At 39.8% G+C, this 26201-nt stretch overlaps 1 protein-coding gene across 7 annotated transcripts in view; it reads left to right on the top strand.

Moving 5' to 3' along the window:
- usp54b (ubiquitin specific peptidase 54b) overlaps positions 1-26201 on the top strand; it is a 136029-nt gene that overhangs the window by 102819 nt on the left and 7009 nt on the right. For 6 of the 7 annotated variants that reach the window (XM_053511509.1, XM_053511504.1, XM_053511503.1 and 3 more), the window contains 12 exons: positions 7094-7199; positions 8337-8483; positions 9661-9810; positions 9888-10059; positions 10536-10712; positions 11132-11681; positions 12667-12794; positions 12901-13059; positions 14091-14210; positions 18533-18710; positions 22793-23694; positions 26024-26145. In XM_053511509.1, coding sequence (XP_053367484.1) covers positions 7094-7199; positions 8337-8483; positions 9661-9810; positions 9888-10059; positions 10536-10712; positions 11132-11681; positions 12667-12794; positions 12901-13059; positions 14091-14210; positions 18533-18710; positions 22793-23694; positions 26024-26145 — 2911 coding nt within the window. The remainder of the gene's footprint in view (positions 1-7093; positions 7200-8336; positions 8484-9660; positions 9811-9887; positions 10060-10535; positions 10713-11131; positions 11682-12666; positions 12795-12900; positions 13060-14090; positions 14211-18532; positions 18711-22792; positions 23695-26023; positions 26146-26201) is intronic. The other variant, XM_053511507.1, reaches the window with a different exon arrangement.

Here is a 26201-nt window from a genome sequence, read left to right as displayed (position 1 = left end):
GTCTGGTATTTCTAGAGACAAGGACCATTTCCTTCTGAGCCCTGAGAGAAACATGCACAGTAATCCTCTTAAAGTGTCTGAGTATCTTTATCCGATCTTTTCTCATATCAGGATGAGACTCAAGCTTTTTACAGTATGTACCATCATTATAAATGTAGCCTGTGACTGAGGATCGTTCCTGAGCGTATTCTCTTTCCTCTCAGTGCCACGTGTTAAAGACGACATGGTTGAGTTGGAGCGCAGATAAGCACTGAAATCTGTCTACTTCATCCGTCCAGGTTCAATCTTCTACGGTTGCGACAGAGGTCAAACATTTTAATCAAATAAAAAGCAGCAAATAATTCATGAAGGCAGGATATGGAAGCCTTTTTGTTTTAGAAGTGGCATGTTTTGACCTCCGTAATGGACATGCGGGAAGCAGCAGAATTGATTGTATTTAGTCCACCAAGCTTTGTGAGCACGAGAGGTAGCAGATGTCTGCTGAGCTTTTAGTATGACTTGCTGCACACTCATAAATATCCTAGTTCACACTCATACTCCTTACCTCTAATACCCCTCTGTGTCTACACTCTAACTCCTGTCTATGTCCCAACCCACACACACACACTGCAGTAAAGTGTGTGGCTGCTTGCATCACAGCGTAACAGAAAAAAAAAAGGACAGAGTGTTCCTGTGTGCTAGATGCACATTCATTCTGCCTGTGGTAATCACACAGCATCTCAGATTTCTCTCCCTCTCTCTCTCTCACACACACACCCAAACACACACACAAAATACTAACATGGGGTGCATGGGCAAAATTATTGTAACAGCTGGCTTACTTTTAATGAAAATTGTAAATATTAATTTTTAAATCTTGTCCTAATTACGAGCATCCCAAAACCTTAACAACTATCTCTTAGTTTCTTGTTGCCCTTGACTAAAAAGTGTCAAATTACACAAGTAAGTATACTACTAAGATCCATACAAGGTCACTTTGTTATTATTATTATTTTTTGCCTTTATTCATATCCATCCATTACTGCATCGTGAAATAATTTATTCTTTGCATATCCCAGCTTTTTGATAGTAATTGGGGTCAGAGCACAGGGTCAGCTATTATACGGCACCACTGGAGCAGACAGAGTTAAGGGCCTTGCCCAAGGGCCCAACAGTGGCAATCTGGCAGAGCTGGGGCTTGAACAGTAACTCTTTTTACCATAATGAGCCACTAACGCCCCTATAATGCCCTTACATACACATTCTCCTTTAAAAATACTGGAACATCAAGGACAACCTGTTTGCTTTTTTCATTTTAAACTATGAGACAATAGACCAGAATTTTCCCTATCATTCCCAAAAGTGTAACAAAACAGTTTGGTGATGTCAGTGTTTGATTTAGTTCTAGTTTAGATCTGCAACCAGATTTTAAATTTAAAATTGTGTGGTTAGCCACAAAGGTACCTGTCAAGAATGTCAGAAATGCAAGCTAAAATGCTGATTGGAGTGTTTTGAAAATTTAAGGAAACTATGGAACAGGCGGCAGGTTCGAGGTTTCTGCTCAGTGACCTTTTTATTTCTTACATGCGCACACTATTCTTTGCTCTGGGCCTGACAGCTTTTCTCTCTTGTTACTGGCTTTTCCTGCAGCACAAATAGCCACGTTAATAAGCTTGGGAACAATGTCCACAAGCAAGCCATTATGTTTTACCTGCTGGACCACACTGCCTCTCTCTCTGTCTCCAGGCAACGCTTGACCATGCCCCACTGCCACATACCCCCACGTGTGTCTCAGGCAGGGGAACTATACAGCCTGCAGCTGCCTTATTTTTCAAAGTGAGGTCAGTCAGCAGGCTGGTGATGACTAAATAATTAGGTACAAACCTCCTATAGACCTTTCGCATCTGACGTCACAATGTCTGTCTGCCATGGTCTTACCCAGATGGCAGTGCAAAACAAATGCATCCACAAATTCCCTGAGATCGTTGTGCAGTGGTGTGTACTAACAGGCAAGGTACGGATAACAAAGCCTTCTATCGTTTACCAAAATACGTGGAAAGAAGGCAGAAGTACCACATAAATATATAAATCATGCGGCGTGAAATCTGGTGGGCTTGGAGCTTAGACTACATTCCCAAACATCTCCAGAGGCGTTAAATGGATAGTTTAAATTCTTTCAAATAAGTAAAGTGCATATACTGTGAGTACATTACAATAGGTCTTGGTTGTTATAATGGTTCTGCTCTGCATACTGATTATTAGGTTTTGTCACACAGACACACGAGTACAATGTGAGTAATCTTAGCCAAATTCCACAACCCTCTTTCTGTGTAAAAAATGCATTCCAGACTGATATGACGCTTCTGCAGTCCCACTGAGATAAATGGATTTGGTGTCTTGCAAAGTTATGGTGTATTTAGCACAAATTTAACTTTTTTCTTTTCCTGGAAAATACTTCCATGGTGTCATGCCAGAGAGTAAATAGATGCCAAAATCTGATTGGCTCAATGGCAATGTGATTGGACTATAACTTCGAAAAATTCAATTTAGCTCAGTGGGCCGGTAAAGGTTATGATGTTATTGTCTGTAATTTTTTATTTGGCTTAGAAATAAAAATTACATGTAATTATCAATGAAAATATAAAGCCTAATGTCAGTTAACAGTACTTCCACAATACACTGTTTTTTGATTGTAGTCATGTGAAAGCAAAAGGTCTGTAGTAGCCAGCCAGCTTTAGAGACAGCCACAGACACCCGTTGGTCTTGGGTCAAGCGCAGGCCGCAATCACAGCAGTCTTTTTTGGGGAAGGACAGCAACTTTAGGTTGATTATATTATTCAAATAGGCAGTGGCATAAGTGGTATGTGAATGGAGGATTCTGATGATAATAAAATGTCCTGGGAGCTGCAGCAAACTGAAATGAACTGAACATGTGTCATGAACTGGTGTAATCCAAACAGTGTAGAAAAAGTTTTGCTTCCAATGTCCCAGGATACTGGAGTATCCAAATATTCAAATCCAGTGTCAAATATAATATATGAGCCATGCCTAAACACTAATCAAGCAGTTCATCAATAAGGCACATTCGCTTTGCACTAAATTAAGACGCCATTTAAAATTTTCTATAATACACACAGAACTGAACTGATCCATCAGACCACCAGGCTACTTCAGTCACTGTGAAACTTCTGAATTTCCCCTATGTCAAGCACTGCCTTAAGATTAGTTGAGAAAGGGCATTAGCAGGGACATCACACGGGCGAGTAAATATAAAAGGAGCAGCAAAGGAGGGATGATATGCCACTAGATGGTCTTTAGCCAGTTGCATTGCGACTTTTTCCAGCAATGACGAGTGGTGACGCTGAACCAATGCTGGCATCTCTTGCAACAGCTGCATGATGAGCTGTTATAATGCTATCAGGTTGATGGTATCTTAAGCATAGTTGCCTTCTGCCAGTAGTGTTCAGCATACAGCATATTGCAAAAACAAAAGATTTGGCCTTCCCATTTCAGTAACTTTGAAGGACACAATATGGTGTGTATATACAGTATAAAGGATATTGTATAAATCATTCAGCCATAACACCTATTTAATATTGTCTAGGTCACCCATGTGCCACCCAAACGTCCATGACATGGTGAGACCACTGAATGTGTGCTATAATATCTGGCATATACATTGGCAACAAAGTCTGTAAATATCAACACTTGAAAAGTTTTATTTTTTTCTCGAAATGATTCTTGAACATGTTTTGGTAAGTACTAACCACTGCATACCAGGATCCACTGTCACAAATATTAATCATTAAATTTCTTGAATAAAAGAGAAAAATGTAGGTTCGTATAGGATGCAATGTTGTATGCAATGTTGGACACAATGTTCTCTGAAATTTATGGGAAACTGCAAGGTCAGCATAAACTGGTAAGCAGAGTCAAAAGTGTCAAACTAAATAACAAACATAAGAAACGTGAAAAATAAAGGTCAGATATTTCAGCATTATGGCTGATGGGACTGTTAAATTATTCTCTCAAGAATGTGCAGAAGTGCTGAGTGAGGTCTGAAGCAGCAGAGAAAATGGTGAACATTATTTGTCACCTTCACTAAATTGAACTTAAATCAGTTCCTATTTCCAAAATGTCACTTTAAATGGTTTCTGGATCATCCCAGAAGATGAAGCTATTTAAAGAAGATTACTATGTGCTTGTACATGTGGAGCTTTAGACAAGTGGATAGATGAGCAATTTTCTTTTCTTTTTCTGTCATGATCTATATATAATTCCTGTATGTCACCATGTCTTACTCTGTGAATTTCCATGATCCTCTGGTTTATTTTTCAAAATGCATACATTGCATGCAAAATATCAATTTGAATGAATATTTCAGTGCAAGCAATGTAAAGCATATGTTTAGTCTGATCAGCTAAAGCCTAAATACAAGTCTAAATACAACATTAGTCCCTTTCCTTTGTAGGATTTATTGACATCTTTAGGACAATAGGTTAACTGGAAAGTTGTGCAGAGAGCTCCAATCTGATTGATTGGATCCAGTGTTTGTGGCTGTTTGGCTCTTCATTCCTGTGCATAGTTGTTGTTGAGCCCTTGAGGGTCTGTCTCGGCACATTTCCCCCATCATCAGGACATGCTGACAGCCAATGTGGTGGTGCTGTAGATATGCTTTTGAAACATCAAAGTAAGCTTTGGGAAATATTAGATGCTTAAACATGGCTTCTTTTTACTTCAGGTAATGGAGTGATGGATTCTTAGATGAAGCTCCATTTGCCACTTGTGCCTCCAAGTGAATACTGATTTGTTGAGAACAGGCAACAGCATCATGAGGACTTTATAGAGACAACTTGTTTGACATATTTATTAGGTACGTTTAAAGTGACTGTGATTAGTATTTGCGAGCGTTCAGTGTTATCAAATAGATTTATTTAACAATAAATGGGACTTTATTCTCATTTAAACACAGACTTGTGAAATGGTCAATAAGAGCCATGGTAGATCTGTACTGCTGCCTAAAATTGGAATGTTAAATATCTGGTTCCACACTAATAATCGTGTTACATTTTTAATAGCTTAGCAGACTTTAGATATTCAGCTATGTTTGAAGTGTCTTTATGTATGAGAAGAGGCATGAGCGGGAGACCTGAAACTGATAAATAATACGTGATTATTCTCAATAGTGTCTTATCTACTGGTTTGACGCACCTTCTTTCTGTCAGAACACTCGAACACACCCCCACTGTCACACTATATACACTCATCTAAAACCACCTGCATAAAACCGAAGGGGTCTCGTCATGTGTAACCAGAACAACTTTGAAAAATCTAGACAAGATCACTGAAGTCGTGCTGTAGTATTTGGCACCATAATGTTAGCAGCAGTTCTTTTTAATCCTGTTAGTTGCCTAACTTTTTACCGGTGCTGCAGGTCCAACATATCTCACAGATCCTCAAGCAGATGAAGATCTGGGGAATTTTGGAGGCCAAGTCAACACCTTCAGTTCTTTGTCATGTTTCTCAAACAATTTCTGAACATTTTTTGTAGTGTAGCATTATCCTCCTGCAAAAGGCCACTGCTATTATGGAATACCATATTCCATTGCCAAGAAGGGGTGTATTTGGTGCATGTATATTCTGGAGCCTTGGGCACTCATAAACCTGTGGCAGGTTTTACCAGTTGTCCTTCTTTACACAGTTCTCGCTGCCTTAAACTAGCCAATAAAATTGTAAAGGACAATTCATACCCGGGACATCAACTGGTTGATCTACTGCTGTCGGGCAGATGGTATAGAACATTAAAAACAAGAATCAGTAGATATAAAAACAGTTTTTATCCTATTGCAATAAATGTACTGAATGCTGCTATAAACAGTGCAAATAATATGCAATAAGATTCAATTATTTATGCATTTCCTGCAATAAATGCAAAAATTCTATGACTGTGGATTGTGCAATAACGGAATGCATGCTTTGTGGCAGTGTGAGTGAGTGTGTGTGTCTGTAATTGTGTTGTGATTATGTAAAATGTATGAAAAATGTTTTTAATTGAGGGATGGCACTTTTAATTTCGTTGTACTTGTTGCAAAGAAAATAAAGACTACTCTATTCTACCTGGTGTTTTAGAGATGCTCTGACCCAGACATCTAGGCATTACACTTGAGCCTATGTCAAAGTCTGTAAGATTTTTACATTTGCACATTTTACCAACACATAAACTTTCAATTCAATTTTATTTATATAGCGCTTTTAACAATTGTCATTGTCGCAAAGCAGCTTTACATTATCAAAAGAAAGATTTAAGTTTGTATGTAATGTGAATGTGTATGAATTAAAATGGTCAGATAGTCCCTGGTGAGCAAGCCGAAGGCAACAGGGGCAAGGACAAACTCCCTGAGATGGTAATAGGAAGAAACCTTGAGAGGAACCAGACTCAACAGGGAACCCATCCTCATCTGGGTGAAACAGAAAGCGGGAATTGATCTGCATTCATACTGTGTGTTAGGTGGCAGCCAGTTCAGCTATAACAGTTGATGTTAATAGAATAGAATGTTCACTTGCTGCTTAATGTGCCAACCCTTGATGAGTGGCATTGTAACAAGATAATCAATAATATTTATTTTGCTTCTTGTTTTGATGTTATGGATCATTGGCATGTAACAGCAGTTACCACAGATAAAAAATTTAACATTATTCCTAAAATAGCAAAGGAATGGAAAGCTTGTTTACCGTTTTTAAAGTAGATGTCTAAGTGCAGTGTTGAGAAATTAGTTTATCTGTAAAATGCATACTGTAACTACATAATGCAAGTTCAAAGCTGTATTTTTTAGGTCTTCAGAGAAAAAAGAGGTATTAGTAGAGATACATAAGCAGATGAAAAAAAAAAAATTCACAAACAAAACCTATATGGACTATAATGGGAGGTTATTCTGTTTTTATACCAAAATCAATGTTGTGGTACGTCGGTGTCAAACTAGATAATGGATGTTTTTCCTATGTATGTTTAAATGTACTGCGCTTTTTTGCGTGTTGTTGCAAAAATGCAACAATTTTGCACATGTGAATAGTTGGTGCTTGAGGACAAGGTTGTGTCTTTGCTCTTCTGCTGCAGTAACCAGGCCGTGCGAATGCTTGAGTGCAGGGAGAAGCCGACCCCGGACATGTTTGGTGAGCTTCTGCGCAATGCTAGCACCATGGGAGACCTGCGTAACTGCCCGGTGAGCATACATACATACACACACACATATACATACATATATATGGGCAAAATTCTCCTGGCAGTTTTTTTCCTACTTAGGAAAATCCTCTGGGAGCAAAAAACTCAGACAGCAGCACTTTTTATAATCAGTGGCATTCTGTCTCCTTGCGGCTGCTTCACATAGGATTACATATAAACTGTTCACTGGTGTGTGAAAGCACTTAAAAAAAAACTGCCACCTGATGATACCCACAATATTCTGTGATGTTTTGAGAGACCATATTGTCCTATCACTTAAAACTGCTGTTAAGTTATTGCTGTTTTGCTCTTTAGTCCCATGTGAGTGGGCATGTGTTTCAGACATGACAAGGAAATAAAATTAGAGCACTTCTCTCTGGTTAGGACTATCTCGCAATTTCCTTTGATGCTAATCTCAGCTGGATTAATATGGATTAGGAGATCAGAATTCAGCTTAATTTCACTTATAATTACGGCTTGTACTCATGCCCTGGATTGATCCCCAGGGTTGGCAGAACTGAGATGTGGTGGGGAATTGAAGCTGAAGACTGTTTTGTGGCTCTCTGGCACCCAGATTGACAGGCTTAAGAACACCCAGCAATACTGCTGGCTGATGGGACCCTTGGCGTTTGTGTTTTATTAGTCAGTCACTTGTGTGTGTGTGTGTGTGTGTGTGTGTGTGTGTGTGTGAGAGAGAGAGAGAGGAGAGAGAGAGTGAGAGAGAGATAGAGCAAAGCAGGGGACGCTCTGTGGCCAGTTCTGAGAAATACGCTCTTTGTTTTAATCCCTGTCCTACTTTGGTCCTGTGCCAGCCTGCTGGCTTTTCTCCCTCTTGACTGCACAAAAGCAGAGCTGGGGCGGGCACGGGTCAGGCTGGCCGTGCCACTGATCGCCAGGGTTTTCTCCTCCTGTTTCCGCATTTCTACTGCCAAGCGGCTCAGTGGTGGGCAGTGACTCAAAGAAAACTGCTAGAACATTGGGTGCTGAACATAAGGCCTCTCTGGAACTTGCAGACATTTTCCAAAGACTATCTATTTTCTTCTTTTCTCACTATTTAAAGGCCACCGATTGACAGAACCTATGCTTTTGTGTCTTGGTCTCATAGTCAAACAGTAGATCTTCTGTTTCTGTTTCTCAGAGTAACTGTGGAGAAATGTTGCGCATTCGCCGTGTCCTGATGAATTCTCCTGAGATCATCAGCATCGGCCTGGTATGGGACTCGGACCACTCGGACCTCGCCGAGGACGTCATCCACAGCCTGGGCACATGCTTGCGTCTGGGGGATGTAAGACACACACCTACTTCTATCTTCTTTTTTTTTTAGCTTAGACATACAGTATTAAAGTTCCAATTAAGCATTTGCTCTAATAGATATTTAAGAGATGATGTGTACTATAGAGAGATCTTGCTTAAAAAGTTTACTTCCAAAATGAATTAGACACCGATTCAAATTGCATCACAAAAATATCTTGATATGTTCCGCCCTGATGTGTACTTAAAGACTGTGCATTTTCTTTCAGAAGGAACAAATGTTTCTGATTAAATTTTTCTGAAAATTATTCTAGGATAGGATTGTCAAAGTTCATTAAAATTGCATTCAAATTCTAATCACTTATTATTTCATATTCCAGTGTTAGCGCAGACTTTAAAGGCTAATTAATATTCTGTGTGTCCACATCATAGAGTAAATCATGATTGATCTATAATTCTTTACATCCCTTTTTTCTACTCATTTACACAAGAGTTTAGGATTTTTATGTATTTTGCTTTATGGAATATCTTTTTTTAATGTGCAAAACCTGTAAAAAAAAAAAAGAAAAAGAAAAAAAAAAAAAGTAAACTACACCCACATGATATGAATCTATTTCCCATATTGAATAACAGCTATTGAGGCAAAAGGTTTTGCGGGAAAAAACCTTCAGAGTAAAACAATGGACCATAAACATTAAAATGTGGATTTTCTCTTTGAACAGGTGAACATTATTAAATATTCAGTTTTTGAACTCTATTTTTCCTAAATAAAGAAGAATAAGACTTTTTTCAAGCCAGATTTAAAAAAAATCTTTTTTAAGATGCGAGCAATCATACTGCAAATTATCCCTTTTATCGTTTAAAAGAATCAGCATCACAATGGAAAAAATATTGATTTATTATCGCATCATCAAACACTGAATCGAAACCCAATTGAATGCTTAGCTTTGTAGATATCCCCAACCCTTCCCCCCAACCTCAATCATGCAACTTTTATGGCTGTATCGCTGTGTGAAATGTATTAATTAAACCATCACTGTGAAGCGTATAAGTCAGGACGCCCTCCCGTAGTGCTGATGAGTCAGTATTCAGAATGATTTAGTCTTACTCTGCTGTACATGTTGGCGGCTCCATGCTAAACCATTCACTTAAGTGGACTGCTCGGTTGGCTCTTCCAGCTAAGCTTCTCACGCTTATTCTTTCTTCCGTAGCTGTTCTACAGAGTGACGGATGACCGCGCCAAGCAATCAGAGCTCTACCTGGTGGGCATGGTGTGTTACTACGGCAAGCATTACTCCACGTTTTTCTTCCAAACCAAGATACGCAAGTGGATGTACTTCGATGACGCCCACGTCAAAGAGGTAACCGCAGTTAAACAAGATTTTTTCATTCTTTTACTAATAAAGAAAAAGTTATTAATGTGTTTTGTGTATAACAGATCGGGCCCAAGTGGAAAGACGTGGTTTCGCGGTGTATAAAAGGCCATTACCAGCCCCTGCTGCTGCTCTATGCTGACCCCCGTGGGACGCCTGTGGCATCGCAGGACATGCCCGCTGCTCAGCTGGAGCTGCACCACTGCAGCAAAGCCGGTTATGACAGTGAAGACTCTGGTAGGAGAACGATATAATATGGAAAGATAAAGTATAAAGTGAAAAGTGAAGAAACAAAGGAAAGATGTTGATTGAACAGAAACTATTTCAAACAGCAAAATAAATTATTCATGCTTGATTTAGTTACTGTAGCAATTAATAACTTTAAATACTAATTTTTTAAACACATGGCCATTCTGAAAGTTAAATAAATAAACAAATAAATAAATAACAGTTATTTATGCTATTTACACTCACTGGCCACATTAATAGGAAGACCTGTACTCATCCATGCAATCATCCCAAAGAGACATCCAAGTGGATTATTTTTTGTTAAATAATCATATTTGCTGATATACGCAATAATATAATGTATGGTGTAAGTGACGTATAGATAAAAGTATGTAGTATATTTGTATATAATATACAGTAGTATTGGATATTATACAACACTGCTACATTGAAAATCTGTGTCATTGTGGTTGTTGTATCTTCAGGGAGGGAGCCGTCCATCTCCAGCGACACACGCACAGACTCTTCCACAGACAGTTACAGTTATAAGCACTCTCGCTCACACCACGAGTCCATGGCCTCCCATTTTTCCTCCGACTCTCAGGGAACAGTGGTGTGCAATCAGGACAGCAGCGGCTCACAGAACAGCATGGACTCTGCAGGTAACAATGTGATGCCTGTACCATGTGCACACACACATAAAGTACACACACACACACACACACACACAAACAATTACTGCATGACTTAATACTTGTAACACTCAGGTTCTTGTATTTTGCAGAGGCAGACTAATATAATTGAGGGACCTTTTTATTATGGCATTACAGCTGTCCAATACTCATATTTTTACAGACTTTATAGAAATATAAACACAACCCATTCGCCTGCTTGTGAATCCTCCTGATAGGAGATGTAAGTGTTAGGAGTGTTAGAGATTGCAATCAACTTTTTGTTTCATTTTATTACTTTTATTTCTTCCAGGTCAAAATAACCTGAGCAAAATAACCTAACTACAAAACGAAATGTGTGCCACTTTAAATAACCATTTTCACCTAAACAGACTACATTCCTTGTCTAGGTGATGTCCTGAAAGAGAAGACAGCTCCTCAGTCCCCACCACGACCATTGTCATTAGGACGACTGTCTGACTGTAAGAAAGTGGGCTCGGGTGCTGGAGGATCCGAAGCTGGGCCACATGCCAGGGACTGGGAGGATGAGAGCACCAGCAGTGAGTCCAAGTCCAGCTCCAGCGGGGGACATTATAGGCCATGCTGGAGGCCAAGAAGAGAAGCGCTGAACATTGACACCATCTTTAGCCATGATAGGCAACGGCTAGGTCCGAGTCCACTCCCCGAGGATGCCAATCCGCAGACGCCTAACGAATCCTTTTCTGAGATGGGAGCAGATGTCATGGACTCCACAGAGACCCAGCCCATGGATATAGTAGGAAGTGGGTCGAACGGAGGAGCGAGGCACCTTCCAGTCCCAGCCGCTCCACGTGGCATGGCTCAGCCACCAAGGTTAATCCAAAGGATGGAAAGTGGCTATGAGAGCAGTGAGAGGAACAGCAGCAGCCCCATCAGCATGGACATGCCTCTTAATGAGAACCTTAGCACCAGTGCACCCAGGTATTCCAGTCATGTCACTTTAGAGCTTCTCAACACCTCAACATTGTGACCTTAGGATTCATTAATATTTTAAAGTTTGGCAAGTAATTATCATGGATCTTGAGTGTGGGTGAAGTTCACAACTATGCACATGCTAATTGCTCTTTCTCTCGCTGCAGTGTTAGGAATGAGTGCTTGGAAGAAGTGCACTTTTAATAATGTTCACAACTAAAATCCTGGAATTATCTGATTTTATAATTCTGAAACAAAATCTTGCCATAACTTCTATGGAATTGAGATTTAAATGATTCATTTGGTAGTAAAAAAATCTACAATAATTTTAATTTATACTTTTTGGTTATAGTTGCTATGGTGATTTGAACATCTCTTTGAACAAAAATAGATACATGTATTTATTTATTTTATGTGACAAGGGTCATGCAGTACTGTACAAAAGTCTTAGGCCCCTGGGTTTTATAGTGCAAACTTTCCTATAATTTTTTATTATTATAATTTTAGGATTTTGTTACAGGAGTTATTACAAAAACATTTCTGATTTTTAGACATTAATATTCCACCATTGGAATTGAAAGTTTAAAAGATTTGAAAATAAAGCAGCTTATTATATAAGCGACCACTATTTAAAAAAAAAAAAATTTTAAAATGGAAGTTCCACGGTTTTGCATTAAAAAAAAAAACAGTCAAAGTCCTCAGAAGAACTGTGTGTGGTTTTGCACGGTGCTCGGTAAAGCTAAGCAGCTCAATATAAAACTGCACAAATAGTACCTGAACTTTGTTGTTGCCATAACAAATACTGACTTTGAATCATCAATTGATGATTTAAAAACTTTTTGTTTTGTTTGTTTGTTTTTGCATGTATTTGCACAGTACGGTATATTAGACTGCATGAAGGAAGATCAATAATATTGTCTGTTTCACATGCACTAGTGTCCCAAAGTGGTGATCTTTTGTTTCACTCCTGGATACTTTTGTGTTCTTAACTCAGGGAGGCCAGCAGTAAAAGGCAAAAGACGTCAGCACCATCCTGGCGAACAGTGCCAAAATCCAAGAGCAGCAGTGCCATCTTGCAAGATGTGCGATCACCCAGCTGGAGCAGCAGCCCTGTAAATCTGGGTGAGTTGCACGAAATGTCAGCATTTACTGCCTATTGAGGCTACTTCTAACTGCTCAGAAATCTGAATATTTATTCATTCAGTTGTTTATGTGTTTGTGTGTGCAGGAGAGGGCCGCAGTGAACTTGATGAGCTTCAGGAGGAGGTGGCACGCAGAGCAAGGCAGCAGGAGCTACAGAGAAAGAAGGAAAAAGAAAGAGAAGCAGCCATGGGCTTCAATCCCAAACCCAGCAAGTTTATGGACCTGGATGAACTCCAGCACCAGGGTAAATACCACACCTGACCGGCAACAGACACTGTTCCTGCCAGTTACATGAAACAGTTTTGTTATCAAGGCACAGATGGGACATCAGCCCAAGAAAAAAAAAAATAGAGGACACACTTGTATGATCAACTTCAGACTTATTGGCACCTTTGAGCGAATATATGAAGTGTATGCGCGTATATACATGCACAGTCTTAAATTCTCATCTTGTATTAAGTTATGCAACATACTGGTTTCAAAATTATTAGCACATACTCATGTGTATTAGGCACTAGTGATGGGAAGCACCAGGGACCACACAATTTGATATTATCATGATACCTATATGAGGACTTGTTATATATATCAGATTTTTAATTACCATTAACTTTTTCTACCACGCTGTGCTGCCTGCCAACAGCTCTAGGATTATAGATAGGATTTTTTTCCTTACATAGACAGTAACCCCAGCTCAGGTTCAGAACTTGAACTGAGAACCAACAACGGTGTTTGTCCTAAAGGTTGCCAATAATTATGATGTTGCATGCATGTTTTTGGGTGTTCCATTTTTGCCCTTGCTCTTTTTACTTCCTCTCTCTGGGTTCAGGAGCTTGGATGCCCTAATGAAAGAGGAAGTAAACCAATGAAAGAAATTAGGAAGAAGGGTGAACACCTGAACTGTCCCATGTTATAATACGGAACCAAATGTTCCCTGTCCTCTAGATGTGTGAACATTGGGAGTTAATCTAATCCAGCAGCACAACAGGATCATCAAGAGACTGAAGCAATACTATGCATGTGTTAATAAGACAGCTCTTGATTAGTCCGGTAGTCCAAACTCTATCAGGGTGGTTTCCTCATAACAAGTGCATGCCTCTGTCTCTGTGCAGCTACTGTAACTGGGTGCATCTCTACTGGTGATATTTTTGCATCTTTTATTTCTGCATAAAGTGGCAAGGTTTATGTGTTTATCAGGAGCTCGCCGGTGTGCCACGGGCAGTGTGCGTGTGCGTGCATGTTTTCAGCAGCCTGGCCTTGGTGTGTTAATTGCAGGGAAGGGGTGCAGTTTTAAGCGCTGCCTGGCAGAGGCGGATGCTCTGTTAGAGCAGTCGCTGCGCCTGGAGCAGGCTGGAGACCCAGCCACCGCCCTGGCACTCTTGCGCCACGTTGTGTGTAAGTAATGGTGACTGTGCCCCTGCCCGCTATGCCTAGTACTAGCCCAAGACATGCCCACCCTTCCCACCAACGCTGCCCCCTGCAACCACAGCTGTCCGCTTGCCTTTGTTCGCCTTCTGCTTTTCCCTCTGTACCTGTCCCAACGTTCGTCCTTTCTTGTGATCATTGTCCTCTTCATGTTCTAGTTGCGTCACTTTCTCTCTTTCTCTCTCTCTCTCTTTCTCTCTGCTTGGTGAATTTACACTGCCACTGATAATCTAATGCTTTTAAAAGGCACTTGCTGAAACCTGGTGTGTAGGCAGAAGCCGATGCAGATTTGGTGGTTTTTACAGCATGTTATAAAAATTATATATGGTTAGTGCGTCATAAGCTAAAAGGCTTAGGCATATATGTCTATAAGCAAATCAATTCTAAAAGGAGTCAAGGTAACCAAAGCGTTACTATGGCATCACTTGTGTGGCAAACAGAGAAAGTATTCACACCATGTCAATTTTTTACCTCTTTTGACATAATATGCAGATTGCAAAAATCATCTGGTAGTTCGTGTGAATTATATCACTGATTTGAATTTTTAGGCATTTTGATGAAATAATGTAAAGAGCATTAATAATCAGTTAGAAGTTGTTGAAGAAAATAGACAACTGTTTTGTCTATTGTTTCAGGTTAGTTTGCCTAGAATCTAAGAAAAATATTCTTTATTGGGGAAATATCTCAATGTGATTAGAAAAAGCAGATTTGATTGAAAATTCTGAGAGTGCATACTGTGATGTGATAGCGGTGCACATTTAGTTCTATTGTGACCTAAGAGAGCAACTAAGACGTTTGTCAGCATCAGATTCATTTAAAAAGTCAAATCTAAAGGTATGACCAATGAACGTATAGAAAAATTATAGTATAGGATTAAAAAAAAAACCTCACAGCTACTCAAAAATCTACAATACTATCAGAAATAGAAATGAATCACATGAATTAATATCATTTTACCAGCCTACACGTCTGGCCCCCTTTATGCTGTTACTTGCAGAGCTATGTTCTTATAGACAGAAAAAAAACTCCTTATTATCTTAAGCTCACTTTAAACAAAGCTTCTTTTATCCAGCTTTAAACACTGCAGGGTCTGCATTATCCTTCGTTTTCTCCAAAAAATAGCTAGTGCGTTTATTATTAGAACAACATTTTGAAATTGCAGCTCAATCGTAAAATTGATCGCTTTTTATTGTAAAACATAAAATCTTTAATATCATTATTATCTGAGAACACACTTTCTTATGGTTTGTTATTCAGATGGTTATATTGAGATTGTTTGATATACTAGTAATCTGAAATGCTGAAATTGTACAGTGGCCAACAAGCTTTTCAGTAACATCTTCAAACACGTGCGCATCCCTTTAAAAAAGCTTTCATTTAGAGGACCAATGAAATCAGAACATGAATTTTTTTTTTAAAGTTGTACTGTAGATGTTTGTTAAAATGTTTTGTTTTTTTTCATTGACAGTAGCAATGAAAGTAGACAAAATAATCTGGACATGTTTAGAGATGTGTGATTGTCTGTGTGTGTATGTCATTGTATGGCCGTTTGAGGAGGAATTTAAAAATATTATATCCTGTCCATTATATATGTCCATGTCTCATAATGTGGACCCATCACTGATGATGTAATGCTAGGCAACGTAGCATTTTTGCTACTAAAATCCAGCGCTTAATATTCCGGCTAAATTGGGCAATTACATCAGGACGTTTATTTCAGGAGCAGCAGCAGATGGTCATTCCTCCTAACTTTGTATGTGCGCTCCCTGCCACTGAGACACCAAGTGAAAAATTCATTTAACCGATGAATTATTTAATTGTACAAATGTCAACACCTGTTCGTGTTAATCTGATGCAATATAAAACCCTAGTCCTTGGAATAAAAGCACTCAGTGAAGGCTCTCCTCTCCAAACTAAACACAGCCCACTGCCCACACTCAACATTCCACTTTCTGCAACTGGATGTTAAGTTCTATGAGATGTTTATTTCATACAACAAAGAAATAATGGACTTGCCTAAACACTAAACCTAATATATAACCTAATAATAACTCGACCTAATATTTGTCACGTCAGGACCGGTTTGTCCCGTTCCAGGCCTGACTTTTTCACTCCGAGTTTTGGTTCGCAGCACTGCATGATTTAATTAAGTGAGTATAATTTTTTTAGCCAGGCAAAACTCTCTACCAAGCTATTTATACCACGCCCCACTCACAAACTGCTATCCAGGTCAGCAAACACTCCATGTCCCTCTCTGTTGTGCTGTGATGAGTGAGTGTGTGTGTGTGTGTGTGTGTGTGTATTTTCTACAGGGAAAGGGAAAAGCCGGGTTGTATAAATATAACTTTTTGAAACCCTTGTTCCATTCTGTCTAACAGTCTAAACCCTGTCAAAGTCATCCAGTTTTCAAACTGTGAAAAAGATGAAGCTTGGTCTCCGAGGTGATGTTTTCAGTGTGGTGGAAAACTCTAGCTGGTTCTGTTGGGTAAATGGCCCAGATTAAGGACTTCTGCTGTGACCTTGTAGTCCATAAGTAGTACTCTGTCTGCCACTCTCCCTCTCTGTCTGTCTGTTCTCTTGCTTTCATTCTCCCTCTGTGTGTGTCCTCCTGTCTGTGCATCAGAGTGTGTATTCCAGCTGTGCTCCTGCTTGGTGTCTATGTGCGTTTGTTTGTAGTGTGTGTGCGTGTTTGTGTGCGCGTGTGTGTGGTACTGCTGGCCTAAACCCCTCCTGTCCTTCCTGTCCCCTCGCCCGCCTCTCTCGGCTCAGATTTGAGTGGGGAACGTCAGCAGCGGTTACACTGAACCAAAGCGCAGCTGGTGTTGAGCAGCCTTAAATGTACTGAAAATAGCACATTTATGAAAGGCAGAATTAATGATCTTTCAGGCTTAAATAAAACAAGTTTCAGGGCGCCATAGCAACACCCCCATGCCGTCTTCCATGTAACAGCTGCAGACAGGAGAGCAACCAAATCATCTTCTCTTAAAGATGTGTCAATAACCGACACGCAATTTAGAATCCTAAAATGTAAGGCTGCATAATAAAGCATATGTTAATGTCAATTAAATCAACTAACAAGAATTGCGATACTAGTGAGCTCAACAATCTTGTTAGAGGATAATATTGGTGAAAATGTTTTTTTTTTTTTTTTTTAATCGTGCATTTTAATTGTGCATGTTGGATGCTCTGGTGGATTGTTGAATTTTATTTGTAAAGAATGCATCCAATTATTGGCACAAATTGTTAACAGATTTACTATGTATGTGTGTATTAATGTGCATAAAGCTCCAGAGTTATGGCCAAACTTTAGGAGGCAGTTGTTTGGCCGTGAGTTGTCCAGGAGCTCTTGCGAAGATTAATGGCATCATAAATTCCACTGGGTGCCTGGATGCCTCTACCAGGAGGTTAAGACTTTGCTGTAGCTTTCAAGTGGTTATGAGAAGCCACTTCTTTTGCCCTCTACAGCGTAAGACTTCACCATTTGTTATTTTTAGGAATGCCAATAATTTTTAAGTGAGCATATTGCTAACAAAAAATACATTAGTTTGTTAGACAGAATATTATATTACAATAGATAATACATGGACTTATGGTTTAAGATATTGTTTTTGTGATGTGTTGTATCTTCAGTATTAAAAAAGGTTTATTAAAGCACTATGATAGAGTGCTAATTTATTTTTTTTTTCTCTACATAGGAATTGAATTTTAGTATTGAACCAAATAGTGTTTGGTGATCATTCTGGTGGTGATTATCTGTTATCATGCAGTCTTACTGAAAAGGAAACGGGAAGATTTTTCTTAGAGTTTGGTTATTATTGGTTTCTCTCTTCCTGGAACATCAGGACTGCCTTGTGCTTCTCCATACCGTGTTTAATTCTACCTTACATGTCACTCATATGGGACAGGTATGTTCAGTGAGCAAAACCCTGCACAAGATTTCTTCTTATAGGAGATAAAACCAACATTCTTCATTTTTCATTTGTATTTGTATGATTGTAAGGATGTCATGATAAAACAGTGTGCAAAGCTTTGCCTATTGAACACAGCCTAGGCCACGTTCTTGGGTGAAAGGTGGGCGATTTCCCCTTACCTCCTCTTCTTTATTCAATCACACTACTGTCGTTTCTACTACAAACAAACGGTCTGCATGCGGGCCCCTCATAACTCAGCTCTTTCTTTTCTTTGTTCTTTTCTACATTTACTTTCCTTTCTTCTTCTTCTTCTTCTTCTCCTTCTGCTTTCTTTCCTTTATTCTTTCCTTTTCTTGTTGTTGTTTTTTCCTACATTTGTAGCTAAACTAAGATTTTCCATGCATGAGGGCAGTGCTAACACTCATAGCAGGACTATGGCTGCTGACGCCAAGCTGCAAAAATGCATGAGGAGAGCTCGAGGCCTACAACAGCGCATTCAGCAGCAGCAACAACAGCAAGAGCAGCCGCAGGAGCCCGGCCGCCCACAGGGGTCTCGCAGGTACCTCTACTGTCTCCTCTCCGTATGTCCGGCTTATTGCCTGTCCAAAAAACTCTCAGCCTGCTCCCTCCTGTCTGTCTGTAGTTCACCTGAGAAAGTCATGCCAAAGGTTTGAGATGCTGTGTCATTGCCCTTTTTATTATAGAACTGTTATGTTGTTTGGGTTGTATTAATGTTACTTTAAACTTGATTTTGAAAGATGTAAAAAAAAAGATATGTCAAAGATATGATGTAGTAGCTCCTCAAAGAATGTCACGGGACAGCCATTAATGCAGAGTATTTACTTTGTTAAGAGATACAGTGGAACCTCGGATTACGAGTAACGTGGTTTACGAGTGTTTTGCAAGACGAGCAACAATTTTTAATAATTTTTTACTTGAAAAACGAGCATTGTCTTAGTTAACGAGCACCGAGTATCATGTTTCACGCATGCGCTTCTTGTTTTAACAACGAGCGTTACGTCATCACAAGTGAGCCAACGGTTTTTCTCTCTCTTGCAGCAGAATTGTAGGTAATCGTCTCTCCTGCTGGGTGAATACACACACGCGCTGTGTGTGTGTGTGTGTGTGTGTGTGTGTGAGATGTGCGTGCGCGCGCACACACACACACACACACATTAACGGAGAGACCGTTTTTAAAACTGTTTAAAAATTAGCAAGGAAAATCGCTAGTCACACTCGCGTGAGTGCATACTAACGGGATTACTACTGTAAAGTAAAACAACAACAACAACAAAAATTAAACAGCTTCTCACCTTTGAAAACAGTCGCGACAGAGAAGAGTTTGTGTGTTTATTTGGCAACCTGAGAGAAGGGGAGCTGTAAAGCTGAGACCCATTGTCTCCCCTGCTGGGTCTTAGTGCCTGCAGTGTTTTTGCGTGCGCGTGTTTGTGTCTGTGTAAGGCAGGGAGTTTGTGTGTTTGTTTGGCAACCTGAGAGAAGGGGGCTGTAAACGCGAGCGAGCCCCCTTCATCCCCCCTCCTCTCAGGTTGCCAAATAAACACACAAAATCCTCTCTGTCGCGATTGTTTTCAAAGGTGAGGAGCTGTTTAATTTGTTTTTTGTTGTTGTTGTTTTACTTACAGCAGTGATCCTGTGAGTATGCGCTCACGTGAGTGTGACTAGGAATGTTCCTTGCTAATTTTTAAATGGTTGTAAAAACGGTCTATCCGTTAATGTGTGTGTGTGTGTGTGTGTGTGTGTGCGCGCGCACATTTTACACACATACACTCTGCATGCACAAACGAAAACCCTTATCTGTCGGGGTTTAATTTTACATTTTTTTAAGGTAAAGTACAGGTTAATTTGTTTTATTTTTACTTTATATTTTGTATTAATTATATTTATGGTTTTTTTTTTTGGGCTGTAGAACGAATAATTTAAGTTTCCATTATTTCCTATGGGAAAATTAAATTTGGTTTAAGAGTGTTTTGGAATACGAGCCCACTTCCGGAACGAATTAAGCTCGTAATCCGAGGTTCCACTGTACTAGGTTTATGAATATAAAAATTGGAAACACCACCAACACTACTTGCTTTAAAGCTGACAAGTGATACCTTGTTACATTTATATTCTGTAATGCAATAACTTTTAATTAATCAGCTTGCTATTTAAGAAAATTTCAACACCTCACAAATTGTAGTAATGCATACCACTGTAAGAGCCTACTGTACGTTAAGATCACATCAATGTTAGCTAAAGGCAGAGGAAAGTTGAAGGCAAGCCCAAATCACCTTAAGCTTCAGCTATGTTATCTTGCTGTGTTGTTGAGTGTCAGAATCGAATAAGTAATGGCTCTTATCAAGTTTTATCACATACCAGATTTTGCTGCAAAAGCAAATCTCAAACAGTTTTGATTAAACACAATGAAATAAAAGGTCCTTACTGAGGCGATCATTAATGTTGATTAATGATTGTTTATCAGGCCATATTTTCCTAAATGTTCCAGTCACTGCAGTGGGCTCACCATACTGAGCCTTGAGCCATCACCATACTGTGCTTGAAGTCATCACCACACTGTGCCAAGGTCAATTGGTTTTACACCTTCATTCATGAAACACTCCTTACAAGTCCCAGTTTGACTTGAACACCCCCTTACAGTATATTTTGCACAGAAGCTCAGTTATATGGAATATAAGCATTAATATAGATTTGACCTAAAATTAAATTAATGTACAGTTTTAATTTATTTATTAACAATAATTATAAGTGATTGCACTGAAAAAAGTGTACTTTTTCATTTGTAAAAAAGGGTGAAACAGATGTACAACGAATTGTGAAATCCAACATTTTAAAGATCATTATGGAAAAGATAATTATAAAGTTAGTTAAAAACTTTTTTTCCTGCACTGGTCAGAAAAACACTTTTAAACAGTTGGTTGAGCCCATATTAGAAACTGGAGTGCATGTATTTGAAATATGGACACTACAAATGATTATATACACAGGGTTTCTTTTAACTAATTGCTATAAAATAAAAGAAAAATGTAACTAATTGCTATAGGGAAAAAAAATTAACTTAAATTAATTATCCTAACTTAAACAAAAGCACCTTTTTTTTTGTCCAAGCACCTGGTAGTTACTGAAAAACCCTGTATATACACAAACTCCAGTTTTAAAAATCTACTTTTTACACCAACTTTACATACATACTGTACTGTACATGGCAGGCATAGCTCAGTAGTTAAGATGTTGGATTGCTGATCAGACAGTCTTCGGTTTAGAGCTCCACCACTTGAGCAAGGCACTCAACTGTCGACTTCTCAATACATATATACGATGTAATAAATATAAATTGCTCTGGATAAAGGCGTCTCCTAAATGCCGTAAATTTACATACAATAGCTTTAAGTTTTTTTTGCATTACTTGTAAACGTCCTAGTGGATTGGGGCTATAAGACGGTTAAAGATTTCTGGTACAGTGAAGAAGCAAAGGTCAGCCACCCACACTGCCAGCACAGCTTACTCAAAAGGACAGCACATCACTTTCAGCATGGTCACTACTTTCATTATAGCCGTGGGCTTATTACGAAATCTGCGGTGTTTGCTGGCGCTCTTGTCAGATGATAGTCACACTACAGGAGAACCGGGCTGCAGGCAGCGGGGGCCGCTGCAGTGTGATCAATGGAGTGCGGTTATTTCACACCCCAATTTTTTCTTATCTCATTCGTCCCTATCGATCAGAGGTGCTGATGTGATGTATGGGCTGACCCGGCTAAAGCCCCCTGGGTAATTAGCTAACGCGCTGTTTGAGGAGTATTTACAGGGAGTTGGTGCGCTAGCACATTCATCAGGAATGGTTGCACTCGTACTTCACTGACTGCACCAATCAACGCTGGGGCACGCAGGCTAAATGAGCCACCCTTTTTAGTAGGACTAGCACAATCCTAAACATTAAACATGGCTTCACTTCTTAATCATGCCATTCTCTAACATATTCTTCAAGGGAAGTGGGGCTTCCTCTATCAAAGCTCTGAGCAAGGCTATAACGGTAAAATCGTCTGACTAACTTTAGTTGTTTGTGCATTGATCCAGAATAATTAGCTTTACGCTTGCTTTATTAGCTCTTAAAAACACCTTCTGAACACCTTATGAAGATGGAAGAGCAGTTTAAATACTGACTGATATCGTTCTAATGGAAACCAGCTATTTTGTCCTCCAGATAAATGGATAGTAAAACTTAAATGCATGTTTATTTTCTGCTTTAAATCTTGTGCTTCATGTAGTGGCTATAAAAAATGTCTTTTTGTGTGTGTTTGTGTGTATGTATGTTATGTTAACCAAGATGAAACTGCCTCAAGTCTCCTTGAGCTTGGTCTCTTGATGACAAAATGTATTTGGTCGTACCATCATTTTTTTTTTTACACGGAAAGAAAATAAAAGTGCATGAAAGTGGGTTTGGAAATTAAACCCTTTGTTTTTTAAGGTTTAACCATACGCAACTTATCATGCATATCTAAGCAATGAAACGCAAAGTTGAGCAACTGAAGAATGATTACCGCCACAGTTTTCTAAAATATGTACCAGTTGCTGACTTTGTCACTATTTGATACTCAATTTGATTCTGTTCTTCTTTTTTTGCAGTGAACAGCCTGGCTCGGTCCAAATACTGCTGACAGACAATCAGGAGGAGGTGTGGGAAGTCAATCCAGACGCATCCCTTGGCCCGCCGCCTCCTGCCCAGACGAAGCCACTCACCTCTAATTCACTTTCTGCTTTGAACCGCCTGTCACTTAACACTCCCCACACTTCCCTACCTCAGCCACACCCACAAGACCCTACTCAAGGAAGTGATCAGTCACTGAAAGAAACAGAATGGAGCAGTGTGAAACTTTCCGATGTCCTGCAGGCCTCAGGCGGGCAGATCAGACCCATCCATAAGCACCTGGCCATCTCTCTGCCATCTCTTCCCCTGGATTTCTGGGGTGTTCTGGATGAAGGTGAAGAGCTTTCCCAGCACCAGCAGCCTTTAGCTTCCTCCTCTACATCCCCTGTTTCATCCCTATGGAGGGGCACTTCTGATAGCCCCCATCCTTATGCAGCAAACATATCGCCTCAGCCTGAGAAGAGTGTGCAGGAACACCCCAGAGCCCCTGTAAGGCAACCCTTATGCAGTCTTCCCTTACCCCCCTCACCTGTGTTGTCTCGTTCCGGCCCTAGACACGCCCCACCTCCTGTCACAGCTCGTCACTGGTCATCCTGGAGCTTTGACCGCCCTGATGCTGTGGTCACGCCCCATGAGACCCCACCAGATCAGAGCCACCTCATTAGGCCCACCATCTTTCCACGCTCACATGGATGGAGTGGTCCACCCCATAGTCCAATGAGCTCCAGGAGCAAGAGCATCAAAAAGTTTGCCAGCTCTCAGTTTGAGCCTGAGGCTCAGGCTGCAGAGTATGAGGAGAAGGAGCTTTCAGAGCTAGACTCGCTGTACCAGGCTAGTCTGCGGGCAGGCCGTCGTTCCAGCCCAGCCACTGGGAAACCAGGTATGGCTATCACATTCATATACAGTGGAACCTTGGATTACGAGCATAATTCGTTCTAGAAACAGGATGTTTTCCAAAACACTCATAAACCAAATAGAAATTTCCCTTAAGGTATAATAAAAACTTTAATTATTCGTTCCACAGCCCCAAAAAATAAATACCTAAAAATAAAACACAAAATATAAAGTAAAAATAAAACAAATTAACCTGCACTTTACCTTTGAAAAAAAAGTAAAACAAATCGTGGTAATAGTTAATAGTACGGATGTTGATTATACCAGTGAAAGACTAAGACCCAGCAGGGGAGACAATTACCCACAATTCCGCAGCGCAAGAGAGAGAAAAAACATTGGCTAAATTGTGATTACATGCGCTTGCCGTCAAAACAAAAAGCGCATGCGTGATACATGATACTCAGTACTCGTAAATCAAGACTTGGTCGTTTTCCAAGTCAAAATTTATAAAAAATCCTAGCTTGTCTTGTGAAACACTCGCAAACCGTGTTACTCACAATCCGAGGTTTCACTGTACTGAAAACACAGTTGTCTTTTGCTCATATTTATTGTATAAATATAAGCTACAGTATATGCAGTGGTGGCCAAAACTATCGAGACAAAAGTGAAATGCAGTGTTTCAATGATATTCCCAAATGTTTTACATAATGACAATCATGAACATGAACCAATATTTATTATGAATACCTATATTCTTCAAAACCTGCTGAATCCGGCTGGACATAAAAGACAGTTTCTTGACTGTTACTGCCTTCTACACTATTGTCAAACATATATTTTTTTAGGTTTAGAACTGTGGATGACTCAGCCCGTCACTCCAGTAACTGAATACCATTGTCATATAGCCAGTTTCTGACTAGGCTTTTATAGTTGATTAGCACAACACTTCAGCCAGACAGGCTAGACCTGGTTAGTGAAATCAACTCTTTCGGGCATAGGGAGGACTACAGTATAATACAGTGCGGCAAAAAAGTATTTAGCCAGCCACCAATTGTGCAAGTTCTCCCACTTAAAAAGATGAGATAGGCCTGTAATTTTCATCATAGGTAAACCTCAACTAATAGGATTTTTAAAGAATTTATTTGCAAATGATGGTGGAAAATAAGTATTTGATCAATAACAAAATTTCATCTCAATACTTTATATACCCTTTGTTGGCAATGACAGAGATCAGATGTTTTCTGTAATTCTTCACAAGATTTTCACACACTGTTGCTGGTATTTTGGCCCCTTCCTCCATGCAGATCTTCTCTAGAGCAGTGATGTTTTGGGGCTGTCACTGGGCAACACGGACTTTTAACTCCCTCCAAAGATTTTCTATGGGGTTGAGATCTAGAGACTGGCTAGGTCACTCTAGGACCTTGAAATGCTTCTTACGAAGCCACTCCTTTGTTGCCCGGGCGGTGTGTTTGGGATCATTGTCATGCTGAAAGAGCCAGCCACGTTTCATCTTCAATGCCCTTGCGGATGGAAGGAGGTTTTCACTCAAAATCTCACGATACATGGCCCTATTCATTCTTTCCTTAACACGGATCAGTCGTCCTGGTCCCTTTGCAGAAAAAGAGCCCCAAAGCATGATGTTTCCACCCTCATGCTTCACAGTAGGTATGGTGTTCTTTCTCCACCAACCACGACAAGTTGAATTTTTACCAAAAAGTTCTATTTATGTCTTCCATTTTCTAATAATTGCTCCCACAGTTGATTTCTTCACACCAAGCTGCTTACCTATTGCAGATTTAGTCTTTTGGTGCAGGTCTACGGTTTTGCTTCTGGTGTCCTTTGACAGCTTGGAGTTTGGAGTGTGACTGTTTGAGGTTGTAGACAGGTGTCTTTTATACTGATAACAGATGCCATTATTACAGGTAAGGAGTGGAGGACAGAGGAGCCTCTTAAAGAAGAAGTTACAGGTCTGTGAGAGCCAGTAATCTCGCTTGTTTGTAGGTGACCAAATACTTATTTTCCACCATAATTTGCAAATAAATTCTTTAAAAATCCTACAATGTGATTTTCTTATTTTGTCTCTCATAGTTGAGGTATACCTATGATGAAAATTACAGGCCTCTCTTATCTTTTTAGGTGGGAGAACTTCCACAATTGGTAGCTGACTAAATACTTCTTTGCCCCACTGTACATTGTATATGTTGTCATAATACTTTTGGCCACCAGCTTATGACACAACCTGTATGACATTTATCATGGGTTTATGATTTATGCACATGATTTAAGGTTTAGTGGTTTGTAAAGCATGTCAGTTCTGTATTTGAGTGCACAGAGGTTATGAGCGTTTTGTGCTATGTTGTAATGTGTTTTTTCAGTGACTTCTGCGGCACGGCAGCTCCTTCCTGGGGTGGGCCGCTCACAGACCCCCACGGCTGAGCTGGAGAGAACTGCATTTGGAGCACCAGGCTCTTTCAGCTCCATTGCGCACACAGACATGGTGAGACATCTACACATGACATTTTTTCCATTTGGGGAACTTGTGGACATGTTAGT

This window comes from Clarias gariepinus, chromosome 14 (genome assembly GCF_024256425.1).
Source record: "Clarias gariepinus isolate MV-2021 ecotype Netherlands chromosome 14, CGAR_prim_01v2, whole genome shotgun sequence".
In the NCBI taxonomy this organism is placed as follows: Eukaryota; Metazoa; Chordata; class Actinopteri; order Siluriformes; family Clariidae; genus Clarias; species Clarias gariepinus.
This window is presented reverse-complemented; position numbering and strand designations above follow the sequence as displayed.